This window comes from Falco rusticolus, chromosome Z (genome assembly GCF_015220075.1).
Source record: "Falco rusticolus isolate bFalRus1 chromosome Z, bFalRus1.pri, whole genome shotgun sequence".
Lineage (NCBI taxonomy): Eukaryota > Metazoa > Chordata > Aves > Falconiformes > Falconidae > Falco > Falco rusticolus.
In genome coordinates this window covers 6,634,285-6,647,351 of record NC_051210.1, presented here as the reverse complement: position 1 = coordinate 6,647,351, position 13,067 = coordinate 6,634,285, and the positions used below count along the sequence as shown (strand labels likewise).

Here is a 13,067-nt window from a genome sequence, read left to right as displayed (position 1 = left end):
GGGAGGGTTGCCCAGTGCTCTCCATGCCATCCCAGCTTGTCCGCTGGTATAGCCTGGTTTCAGCAGCCAGCTGGCGTGGCTTGGCTGATAGCTATGGAAAAGTCTTGGTCTGGCAACCTTAGTGCAACCAGCAAAGGCAGAGTCCAATCCAGAGTTGTCAGGATGGTTTCTCCGTGTCTTAACAGCCATGAAAATAACCAGGTGCTGCTCTTAACATGCCAGAGTCTCTCTTCGAGGCTTGCGAGTATGAGAGTGTAGGTTATTTCACCAGAGAAGGACTGCATGTGATAAATGAGTGCCTTCCTACGTGGGAAGCTGGGATTTTTTGGTGTTTTTGCGCAGCATCCGTTGTCCTGACACATAGGGAGAACAGCACTCATTACAGTAAGAAATGGCACTCCGCGCTTTTCTGTTGACTTATCACTACCTGGCATCATCTCTTGGACTAATGTTGTAGGTATTCAAGGGTGATGTGGGGTATTTGACTAGTGGGCTCATGCTGAGGGCAACACAGAGTGAGCAGCACATGGGTCTCCTGGAGCATTATTCAGCAATAAATGATGTGAGCAAGCTGTGACCAGGTTGGTGCAAGATCATTGAGCAGGTCAGGAGGATGGACAAGGAAAGACTTGACAGCAGTGAGACATCATCCTGGTCCCCTGCCCCGTTTCCATGTCCAGGGATGCTGATGTGTGTTCTGGCAGTGCCATCCATGGCTCTCGAGACCTGATGGAGAGCAGGTCCATGCCTAGTGTCTCCAGAGGGTGGAGGGTCTGAGCTTCCTTTGGCCAGTACAGCCCTGCCTGGCGGCTATCAGCACAAGACATGGACCAGACATTGAATTATGAATGTGTACTGTTAGTGAGAGTCTGTTCTGTACTCTGAATCAGAAGATCTTTATCTTCATCGTTTGTCAGATTAGCTATACATCCTTCAGGCAGCTTCACAGAGCCCTGCCTGTGAAAGATTTTCTCCTCTGTGGAGCCTTTGTAGCCTTGCTGCTACTTCCCCATCTCACAAGTGGGTGAAAAACCTTGTTTGATATCTGATGGCATGTCCAATGTCTAATAAAGGGGTCTTATCAAAAAGTATCCAGTATTTCTCCTCCTGCTTTACTATTTTTCCAGCTCTGAAGATGTCAGTCAAGTTGTGGTCTGCTTGGTATAGTTCAGTTTTCTGCCACACATGCACATACTTTTCTGGTGAAGAAGCATGCGTCCAGCAGCAGCTTTTCAGGGGAAGCTGCTGCTCCTCTCTTTTGTTTGCCCGTGATGATAAATCACAGTATGTCATTCCCTAACGCAAAAAGAGTTATCTCCATGAGTTTGTGTGACCCCAAAATTTTCAGTTTACATACCCTCTTGCTCAGAGACCTTGCCTGTGGAGAGATTTTTCCTTCCTGAAGTTACTCAGAGGTTGCAAGAGTCAAAGTAGAGGCTTCAAAGGACAGGAAGAATGAATGTTGTCTTATCCTCTGGCTGAAGTGGAAATACAGCTGTCTGTGTTTAAATAACAAGGGCATTGGGCTCCATGTCCATCTGTGAGGTGCTGAGCTTAACACTCGTCTTCTCTCATTTTCTGTTTGTTTGGGTTTTTTTTAAGTCTGGCCTTTTAATAAAAATCAGTACATAGGCTGACATGTTCGTGTACACATACGATAGAACAGGCGCAACTTCTCACACAAATGCTTGGCCCTTCTTCAGCTGACATCCAGAAATCCGCGGAGGGTTTTCCCTTCTTGATGTTAAACCAGTGCAGTTCTGTTTCTCTAGGTATGAAATGAAATAGACTGACTATTGCCTTGAAAAATGCACCAGTGCGATATTTGCTAAAGCTGTAATGAAAGTTTTCCATGTACCATTTAAACAGGAGCAATGAAGAAGTAATACCATTTTACCCTGTTGTATTTTATGCTTAACATGTAAAAACAGTTATTTACTTGATTGTTTCACATTCATTTCACTAATATGATTGTTCATTTGCAGACTGAGTTCTGGATTTACACATTTATTAAAACATGAGAAAACTACTTCCATAACTTACTTCAGGCCAAGTTTTTCATTAGATATGAACCATTACCTTCGTGATGGTGAAATATCAAAACAAAACTCCAACCTCTTGTATCATTTAATTTTCAAGCCTCGTGTATTAATGGTTTTATTACACACTGGTTTTCAGGAGCAGTTTATTTCAACTAATTTGTCGTCACAAAGATTTAAGATCACTGTATTTTATTTAACTGTATCTGAGTTAATGAAATTCCAAGAACCTGCATATTCTGGTTCAAGGCTTTTAGAGCTTTTCACCCCAAACGATGCAAAAGGGAAGCCCAACACAACAGGCTGAGAGTAAATGGCTAGTTTTATTCATCCATTTTAAGTGCACGCTGGTTGTTCAGACACAGGAAAGCTCCTCTGCTGTAATGTAAGAGGTGTTCAGCTCAAGCAAGTACCTTAGGAAGAACTTTCTTCATGGTGTGAGAAGGGTTTATTTCTGTCCAGCCGCACTTCCTAATTGATTTGAAATCACCCAAAGTAGCAACCTCGGAGATGTCAACCAAGCTCAAAGCCCCGGGGCTGAAAACGGTGGTGGCGCGGAGCCTGACTGGGGAGCAGATGAGTGTCTCTGCCCTGGAGCAGTCGCATCCCTCAGATGGGTAGACCAGATGGCCGAGGTTGGTAGCAGCATCAACAACCCAGCTTCTATCTGCTGCCACCCTCTAGCAGAGCCCGTACAAGCTGCGAGCTACCGCGGCGAGTCTGACAGGTGGCGACTGGAGGAGTCATCGTAACTCAATCATCTGTCTGCACCCCGAGACCCTACTCCTCCCTAGTCTGGAGCTTCCTACAACTCCCGTCAACAGCAAGACAACCGGCGGGGTTTGAAAACTTACTAATATCTGCTCACCGATAGGTCTTGGGCAGCATTCGGCACCTTGCTTGGGTACAACGGGGTGCCTCTGATAAAATGTCATCTGCGTGTCACTGCGAGGGGTCAACTGTGCACTGACTACTGCTCTTAAACGCTGTTAAACTGTCCCTAATGGCTGCAAGATCAGGCTGAAAGTCTGGCACTCAACGTATGCTCCAACAGGGAAATGTGTTTAGAATGATAGCTTGTGATTTTCCCCATGCCTGGAGCTGACTGGGGCTGTGAAAGCCTGTGAAAACGGAGCCCAGGCTAGCAAGTTTGGGGCAAGAGACTGAGAGCATTCCTGGTTTCAAGTAGAGGCAGCTCTGCTTCCTAGTCCAGGTAGGTCTTAACCTTTCTTGGTGCTACAGCACTTTGAGCTTCCAGTCATGGGTCTAGGTAGTTCTGATGAAGGCAATTTACTAATAGTTTTGTTGTGTTGTGGTTAATTTTATTATACTTTATTATTTCATTTCAAACTAGGCATGGCACTCAAATAGCTATCCAGCACTTCAGAAATCCAGGTGAACCAAGAAAAAGCAAAGCTGTGACCTGCAGCATAAGGTTTTACTGGCAGAGATGTATCAGCTAAGAGCTTGAAAAAAATCCTTTGCCACCCCAGCCAAGATAACTATGATAGCAAAACCTGTAGTGCAGGTTTTGCATAGCTATTCCAACAGCGGAATGCTCTTGCTGGCTGAGCTCATGTCGTTTGGAGAGGTGATGCAGCCTTCTGCCAGAAAACCTCCTGCATCTCTATTAAGAGGATGCTGCTGACACAGACGCATGGTAAAGCCAGAGCAGCAAAGCATCTTCTGCTGTGCTGGAAGTTTAGGCATGATCATGCGCTTGCAACCTCTTCCACTACCTAAGTCCAAATTAACTGTGAATACAAAATGAAATACAGTTTGGCAAACTATGTGGGTTTTTTTCAACTGTGATTTTCCTGGGGCTCATGTACTGCCGTGGACATACCCAAGCTACCTTTAAACAACCCAGCTCGAGTATCAGATGCTCTTCATGATCAGTTGTGCCAAATACTGCACATGCTAATTTAGGCTGCTTCCTGGCAGTGTAAATTGGCCCTTGTGGAGCTCCACATTCCTAAGACCAGACCATTTTTGAGCTCGTATATCAGAGGCAAGCCAATGTCTCCCTGCTGCAGTCAGCAGCATAGGGACATTAACACTTTAAGTGACAGGGCTTCACTTTCTGTCCTGGTTGAGATAGGTGGAAGCTGTTGACCCTTCAGAACAATATTTTCACATCATTGAGATGTACAGAGATTTCCCCAGCTCAGATCTCCTGTTTCGGGGTGACAGACTCCTGCTGTCGGGAGCGAGGACCAGCTAGCTGACTCCAGCTAGACCAGATGCTCCAAACCTCCTTTCCTGACTGTCGCTATGGTTCTCTAGGAGCCCAAAGGCAAATGTCTCAGCAGCCTTCACCGCTGAAATTTCTTGAGATGCATTAAAAAAGGAATTGGCTTTTGTTCACTTTAGTTGAGCTTTTGATGGGGAGAACATCATCAACACTCTCATCTAATGTGTGGGTTTGGTCTGCAAGGAAACTTACCTGCAGAATGGCAACACTTTGTGCTCCAGACCATGGAGGATGCCTCTTCCACCAGCTTGTTTTGATTTGAGCCACTGTGGGTGAGAGGCAGTGGACCCATTCAAAAGTTGTTACCCAGGCCGTACTGTACCCATTTATGTTATGTGATGGGCTTCCAACGGAAGTGTTAGGCTTTGATCGTACAAGGGAAATCGGTGGGAGGTGTGTAAGCAAGGTGAGCCAGCATCCCTACCCATGGTCCTGTTGCACCTATTGTCACGGCCACCTGCGTTTGGAAACTTGATGTTCTCCACGTTATTACGGGTCCTCAAAGACTTTTCTCCTGTAAGCTCTTTGTCACAGGACACTAGGGACAAGAGAAGTGGGAGAGTTGCATTATTAAGTTTAAAGTTTTAATAAAGCTGAAGCCTGAGGCTTTTACACTAGAACGCCATGAGTTTTGTTGACGCTATTCGCAAAATATTACCAGCAGAATTTTGTGTACAGGGGTTTTGTGTTGTTTTTTTACTAAGCTATGCATAAGGGAGATGACCCTTACACTTTTTTAATCTTGAGTTATTTGAGAACTAAATATTTTTCTAATCATGATTGATTTTAAGAACTTAAAATCAACTTACCTTAAGTTCCTCAACTTAAGGTATGTGCGGAAATTTTCAGTAGTTCTGCAACAGAAATTGGTTTACATTGTGAACCACGTGTGACGAGTCCTAGACTCCAGATGCTCTAAAGCAATCTGTTCTAATATGTTCATGCGTTATTATTACTGTTGCAGTGTGATTTATTGCTGTAGAAAGCTATCACAATTGTAGATGTAACATCCAATAGATCTTTGAGCAAAATATCGTAAAGTACTTGGCTATGGTTGTTCTGTGATTGTATCTCTGCAGATGTTTTCTTTTGCTGTTTGAAAACTGGTGTGTATCAGATGCTTTGTCTACTGCAAGGAGGGATTTTATCACATGTCTGAATTCATTCAGGGAAATTAATTCTTCTTGCTAATTGAAAATGAGAACTAGTTTAACTTTGGGTTATTTATTATTTTTGCTATGTGCTGTTGAAGTTTAGTTGCTCGCCAAGTGTAATCCCTGACGAATAATATTTTATGAAGACTTGAGGGTCTCATTCTGTTTTAAGATGTGCAAAAAATTAAGTGTACTTCAGAAATTCAGGAAGTCTCTCCAAGAAGCAGTGAAAGGTCTTGGGAATCCCAGAATGACAAACTTGCACTACAGACATACAGAATTATGTGCTTCATGGTGAAGAGAAGTCTTTCTCAACGGAGAAAAGGCTCAAGTGCCACCACTCAGGCAGACTGGTTACATGGTTTGTATGAGATTGAGTGAAAGGAAGGTCGAAGAGCATCTTAAGCGACATGTACCAAGCTCCAAGGAGAACATGTGAAGTTACCAAGAAGGAAAGCGCACATCCTTCCAAAACTGTCAAGTAAAAATTGCCCTCTGGCACACCATTCCTGGCAGGTGATTTCTTCTCTCTTCCCATCTACCACGTCTTTTACAAATGTTTCACAGTCCAGCTGATGCTGTTTTGATCCACCAGTATTTCTATTGCAAATTAATTTCACTTCTGGAAATCATTGAGGACATTTGGACAGGGGCTTCCAGTTCAGTTTCCTCTGAAAGGAATTCAGTTTGGACATGCCAAAACCTCTTAGAGGCTCAAACCAGTGTGAGGCAACTGGAGACAATGGAGGACTTGCGTCAAAATTACATTGCTCCAAGCTAAGTGCTTGTTGTAGACATGCCCATTCAAGCCCAGTGCATACCACGTAAACACCATGCCGCAACTGAAATTGCAATGGAAGACGGGAAGTAGATGAAAGTTTTTTTTCAAAGGGTCAAAAGAAATTAAAATCTGGGGGCATTTTCGATTTTTTTCCAGTACATTTTTCCTCATTCCTAATTACATGCAACTCAGTAGAGTTAAGTAGCCTGCAAATACAAAGTGATGGAGGTTGATTTGATTTTCTGAGCCCTTAAAAAGGAAAGAGGCACATTTTAACTTCCTCTTACCTTTCTCAGAAGTTTGACTTCTTACCCATTTTAAATTTGTTAGAATAGGTATCAAGAGTATGGAATCAGTTCTGCAAAGAGTTACTTACACAGGCCATTTACCTAAACTTTAACTAGGATATTAATGGATTTCCATGTTTGCGGGATCAGACCTTTGAGTCCCCTTTTGGCACACTGATGCTTTCATTTGACAAGAATGCTATGCTATAAAACATATACCATAGAGGTATTTTATCATCTATTCTAAATATATGTACACACACATACACTAAATATACCGCCTAAGTAATAATATCTATGAGGCCTAAACAACAGGTAATAGAGGTATCAACCTTTTGTCATTATAAAGTTATGATAAATGCATAATATAAACTTACAGAGGATTGCCATCTGACCTTACAGACAGTTCAGCAGTAGGACACTGATTAAATTGAGCAATAAATGGGTAATTAATGTATATGAAAGTAAGGAATGCATTTTTAGGGGGTTTCACGTTCTTTCTTATGCAAGTCATAGAGTTGAATATTTATGCAAATAGGTAATTGATGTTTTCTGTTGCAAAGTGAAGGAACAAACTTTCAACCAGTGGCACAGAGAGGATTTTCAGAAAGACGCCTGAATGCTTTCTAACCTGTTGCAGTGAACACTGATCTACGACTCACCATTCTAAGGAAATGAAATATAAATCGGTGATGATACATGGTTAATAAATTACAAACCCAAACTTTATTGTGACTACAAAGAGGAAACACAAAGGCAAACGTAAAATTGAAGTTGCTGAATAGAAAAGACGGTTGGGAGAGTCTGGAGGAGCCAGAATGGCATATTGGGTGATGCAGTAATAAATGAGAACCAGTTTAACTTCCAGAGAAGTGTCCATTTACCTACTTCTGACTATAAATTAGCTATTGGAAGAAAAAGAAGGAATGGAAGGACAGAGTGAGCAGATCCATAAGCCATCCAATAAAGGGATGCACAGAGAGATGGCTTCCTGCAAAACCTTTTCAGCTAAGAAAAATTTAAGATTTGAAAATGAGCACTGAGAAGGAAATTAAGTAATTCTGAGGCTGTGAAGCTTCCTGTCAATGGAATTTGCTGATGTGCAAAGAGTATAAGATGTAAAATGAAATCCATAGGTCCTTCTGTATTGAATTGTTGCTTCGGTAAAAAACATCATTATCCTGAAAAAAACCCTTGTAATCTGTAGTATTGTAAATAGTCTATTTATTTTTATATTTATAATTTCTTATTATTGTAAATAGGTCTATCTATTAAGTATCTTCAGTTTCAGCATGTCCACTTTAGAGACTATTCTGGCTGCATGGAATAAAACTAGTCCTGGGAAGTGTAAGTCATGTATCCCATAGCATCCTCCCCTTGGAAATTGGTATAACTGTAGTTGTATCAAATTTGAATGGCAGCTGATTGCTACATTTTTGTTCAATGTTAATATATTTAACTTGAACAATTTTATTCTGCTCACCTAATTTTTAAAATGTATGTGGATTCAAAACTATTATTAGAAAAGATAAGTGTGTTTTGACTTAGAGCTAGCAACCCATTGAATATGAAGCATTTACTGAGCATTGGACCTACTGTGGCCAAAAACGCATGGGCTTCTTGCAGCATAAGTTATCATCCCTAGTAAGAGGGCCTGCTGCTTGAGCATCACCTGGATCTGTTCTTCTTGGTTATTATTATCAGGTAATGTCCCGTTAATTAATGTAGCATTAATTGTTAATGTAGCAGAGAACATGAGCTGTTAACAGTAGAAGCCAAGTGTCCTGAGTTTGACATGCTCTGTTGTGACATTCCTGTCACTTAATGATGGACACGTTGCACTTCTTGTTTAATTGAACGTTATACCCTGGATCCTTTCTCCACTTGATGTATTATTTTTGTCTATTTTCTTTCCAAGTTGGCTCATAAGGGCGTGGATGCCTACCAAAACTTACTTCTTCTGGGCTGGATGTAGAGAAATCCATAAGTGAAGCTCAGTTAATCCCTTCAATCCCTCTGTGCTGCTGCATCCATGAGCCCTTGTCCTGACCCCAGTGCTGTGGCTGAGTTATCAAAAAACCTGGCATTGTCAGCCTCAGCCTCTTTGCTGATCTTTTGGAAGAGCATACCATTCTGCAGGCATCCACAAAGCTGAGCAGCCAGCAGCAGCAGCATGTTGGGTATTGCATATTATTCCCCATATCATATATTGTCTGAAAAAGCAAAGTCTGCATGTAGCATGGGAAGAAAGAGCAGGAAGAGATTGTGATCGATGGCTGCCAGTTCTTCCATGTGTACAGGGAAACAGAATAGCAAAATTGAGCTAGGTTTAGAACGCAAAAAGGGAATGGCATGTCTGTGTTTCCTTGTGATTTGAAGAAAAAGGTGATGTTCTTAGATGAACTGGGTTTTTGAAACAAATGTGGAACACAATAGCTTTGAGAAAAGACTGTTTTTCCAAAGCAGATTGTATTTTTTCCATACCCTGTTGGTCATTAGCAGAGCTCCTGAACACCAGCCCTTCATGGAGGAAGTCATACTGGACCACAATGAGCTGGGGATGATTTTAAGCTTCCCCCAGCATGTAGTAACTCATGAGTAATTGGTAGGTATGTGCGCTTCAAGGACAATGATATTTTCGCTCCTTTGCCGATTTAAATCACAGCATTTTGTGCAAGACAGTGCAGCCAAATGAGTGTTGGAATGCAGAGCACTGGTGCAGGAATAATAGTACATATGGTGTTTTTCTAAAACTTACTCAATATACAGCAGAATGTAGTGCAAGTTGGGGATGTGTGGCTTACAGGTCTTGTTTTAAGATAGTGTCTTTTTTAGGGAGCTTTTTTTCTGGTAGGATTTCTGAGCCATTCTTACGGCAGATACATGTAGCAGAGGGTCTAGTCCTCTAGCCACACTGCCTGTGGTGCTGGGTGTAGGAGAAGCCCGGGAGCACAAGCTCTGGACAACTGCTAGCAGGACCTGCAGCACTTCACCAGAAGGTCTTTCTGCAGTGGCTCTCCTGTTTAGAGAAGGAGGGTGATGCTACCTTACCTGTTATGGCAAGGTAAAGCAGTTGGATCGTGATGACTGGTAAGAGAAAGGACTAGCCACAGCCATCCCGAAAGTAGCCTGGTTTTCCCCTGCAGTCAAAGGGTTGCTCTTCCATGGTCATCTCATACACATAGACCTGCCTGATGAAGGAGATGGTAAAGCTGCAGTCTAAAAACTGGTGTTTTCAGGTATTTGGCAGATCTGAACCACATTTGGGGCCTGATGCAATTGTAAATAACTTTTTAGGATAGGATAGGACAGGACGGGACAGGACAGGATGGGATAGGATGTAGGATAGGATAGGACAGGACAGGACGGGACAGGACAGAATAGAATATTGCAGATGAGATATTCATAATAAGTCCAAGTTCTGCCGAACCAGGCTGGTCAAAGGTCTGAGTGACTCAGCCCTTTGAGAGACAAAGCTTTTGTCAATGCTTGAGATGCCCATACAATTTAAGGGAGGGGGATTGTTGCATCAATTAAAACCCTCATTTTGAGGCTCCACCTTCGTCTGGTGCTCAGGGGTTTCATCCCCAGTTTAGCAGAATCACCGGTGGTTCCTGCAATGACCTGAAGATCATCCTGAGATTCATTATTCTTACATATGGTTCCATATTGGAGTTTTGCCATCTTTGTATTTACAGTGAAATTTAGTGCTCAAGTATCAGATGTTTGACTGAAAATGTCAGTATTGCATTACAGCAGAACTAAGCTCAGCTTCATACAATAGATATTTTGTCCTAAATGTGTGAATTTGTTCCCCACGCACATACCTGTTATGTCCCATTCTCCAAAAGTTCTAGGTATTAAATGTGCCCCACAGGAAAATAAATGATGGGAAAAAATTGCATGTATGGAAAGGTTTCACATGAAGAAAGATTAATCCTAAGAGTTTCTTCCTGTGTGCTGGCCCAAGAGGTCCAAAGCTCAGTTGAATTCCTGAGTCATGTAATTCTGACATTGCCAAAGACAGAGCACTGAGGAAGGTGGGTGCCCGATTTTATCTGGAATGGGGAGCTCTGCCTTGGCACTAGCTGGCCAATAGTGGTGAATATTTTTCCCTTAGAATATTAATTTGATTACAGCGATTGCAAAACCATATGTAATGTAAGCAAAGGAAAAAGGCAAGGCTCAATAATTCAGAATGTCATGCTGTGGTTATATGGAATTGCAAGCAAGAGTGTTTTGCCAGAAGGGTTTACTTGTGTGAGATTTTGAAGAAAGTAGGATATAGTCTGCCTAAGGTATGGATAAATGCTACTTATGTATCAAAAATCTGGATCAGGGTGTTTATTTTGAAATTTCTGATGCAAAATACAATTCACATCCCATTGTAAAAGTCTCTTTTAGAGCAGTGGTTTCAGAGGTGCAGCCTGTGTGCTGGTAAGCGGTTACCAGAGCATGAACAAAGAATGCCTGGTTTTAGAAATGTTGTGTGTGTTGCCATCTGTACAAAAGGAAGCTGAAAAAAGACCATTAACTTTAGTGCGGTAATACAGACACTAGTTGCGAAATGCTGGTTTTATAAGTATAATTCATTATACTTTCTTTGATCCAGTGTTACAAATTAGGGTCACTCGTGTCAGGAGATTAAAACCTTTTTGTCTCTCTTTGATATCAAACTATTCTTTCCCAGTCCCTTTTATCTTGCAGAGCAGTGCTGAATTCCACTGCATCTTTGTCAGTTCGTTTGTGTTATTTGCAGCAATCATTTAATTGGTTTTAGAACTAATATTATTTAGTCATACTGTTATTTGCAACAACAGAGGCTCTTTAATATCCTGAAAATATTGAGAGGCTTCGGTGTTAGCTAGGTAAGTATATGTAGGAGAGAGACCACAAAGAATTTTGGGGCCGTGGTGGGAGTGCAAGGTAGCTAAATTGGATAGAAAAAGGAAAAAAAAAAAAAAACGTACACGTCAAAGTAAGATTGTACATCAGAAAAACTACAGCAATCTACTGAAAATTAGTAGATGATAGTCATGAGTAGCTTACAGTGAACCACGGGTACCAGCTTCCCTGAAGCACAGAAATAGGAACTTGGAGAAGCTTGTAAAAGGTGTCCTCAGGGAATCTTCCATTTTTTCACTATGATACCTTTAATCCTAGAATTGTCAAGCCACATGGAAAATAATAGGACTGAATAGTTCAGTCAGTTAAAAGTTAGTATTATTTCTTTTATCAAAAATATTAGGTCTTTCTGTGCTTCTGGAGCTGTTAGGATTTGTATAAACTTTAAAACAAGTGAAGTCAAGTATTGAACCTGTGTTGCTCTTTCTTTTTTAATTTAAGATCATTATCTGTGACTAAGCAGACTCTATTCAACAGAAAGAAAGAACTTAAAGCCAATATTTTTTAACAGATGATTCAACGAGAGGCAGAAGTAAAGAATAAGGTAACTGCTGTGGCGTTGACAGACTCTGTTCACAATGTGTGGCATCAAGAAGCTGGGAAAACTATTCGAGAGTGGATGCGAGAGGTGAGGCTGGGGTTTTTTACAGAGTTGGGGTCTATACGTCTGTATATGGCTCTATAAACATGCCTTTATCTGCTGACCTTTTATATTTCTTTAGGGTATGAAAGACAGCACATTACAGGAGGGTGGAAATTGTGTGCCCATACCAGCCCCTAAAATAACCGAGATTAAAGCCATTTCTGAACTTCAAAGATAGCAGTCGAAATAATAAGAATCAAGTTCCATGTTTCATCCTGCTGCACAGCCATATAGAGAGACATATAGCAAGGTGTCCCACACATTGCCTGGTATCTGGAGCAAAGTCCAGGGTGCAAGCATCCTGGCTTGATCTGGTGGTGGCAGAAAAGCCCCTTTAAGCATTTCGTGACTCAGCGTGATGATTTGCACAATGGGCAAGAAGTCCTTTCTCTCAGCGGTTTTGTGAGGTGAAATTACTTGTAAAGTGCTCTGATGTTTTCTGGTGAAAAGTTGAAGCACTTGCCACCCTACACCTAGTTGGTCCAAGATGATCTGCTGTTAGTGGGTTGTCCCAACAAGCATCAGGTTCCATCCTTGGGTGAAGGACGATGGCATGCATTCATTATTTATTTTATACTTAAGTATGGGATTGCTGAGATTTTAAAAATCATACTTTTTAAACTGAGACCAACTGGACTTCCATTTATTACTCTCTTGGTCACCAGCTAAGGCTCATGTCCATGTTTTCTGCATTCCCATTGCAGAACACTAAAGCAATAGGCGCACGTGGCAAGTTTAAACTAGCCATATCCTGAACTTTTGGTTAGACTTGACTTTTTCCCGTGGATTTAGTGAAACTTTATGTATAGACTGCCTATTCCTGACTTAACCTTACAGTTTTATAGGCCGTGACTGATGGGAATAGAGAATCACCTGGGATGCAGTCTGACAGCTCAGACTTAAATGTTAAAAATATAAAGAATGGTAACCCCTACAGGCTCTGTCAGAAAAATCCCCATTTTCTTTATGGGAAATCAAAACCTTAAAATATATGTTATGTAGTA

General features: G+C 41.6%; 1 protein-coding gene across 4 annotated transcripts in view; it reads left to right on the top strand.

Moving 5' to 3' along the window:
• The window catches only part of FAM172A (family with sequence similarity 172 member A), a 266,793-nt gene that overhangs the window by 177,014 nt on the left and 76,712 nt on the right, over positions 1-13,067 (top strand). For all 4 annotated transcript variants that reach the window (XM_037373139.1, XM_037373142.1, XM_037373140.1 and 1 more), the window contains one exon: positions 11,932-12,048. In XM_037373139.1, the coding sequence (XP_037229036.1) occupies positions 11,932-12,048 (117 nt within the window). The remainder of the gene's footprint in view (positions 1-11,931; positions 12,049-13,067) is intronic.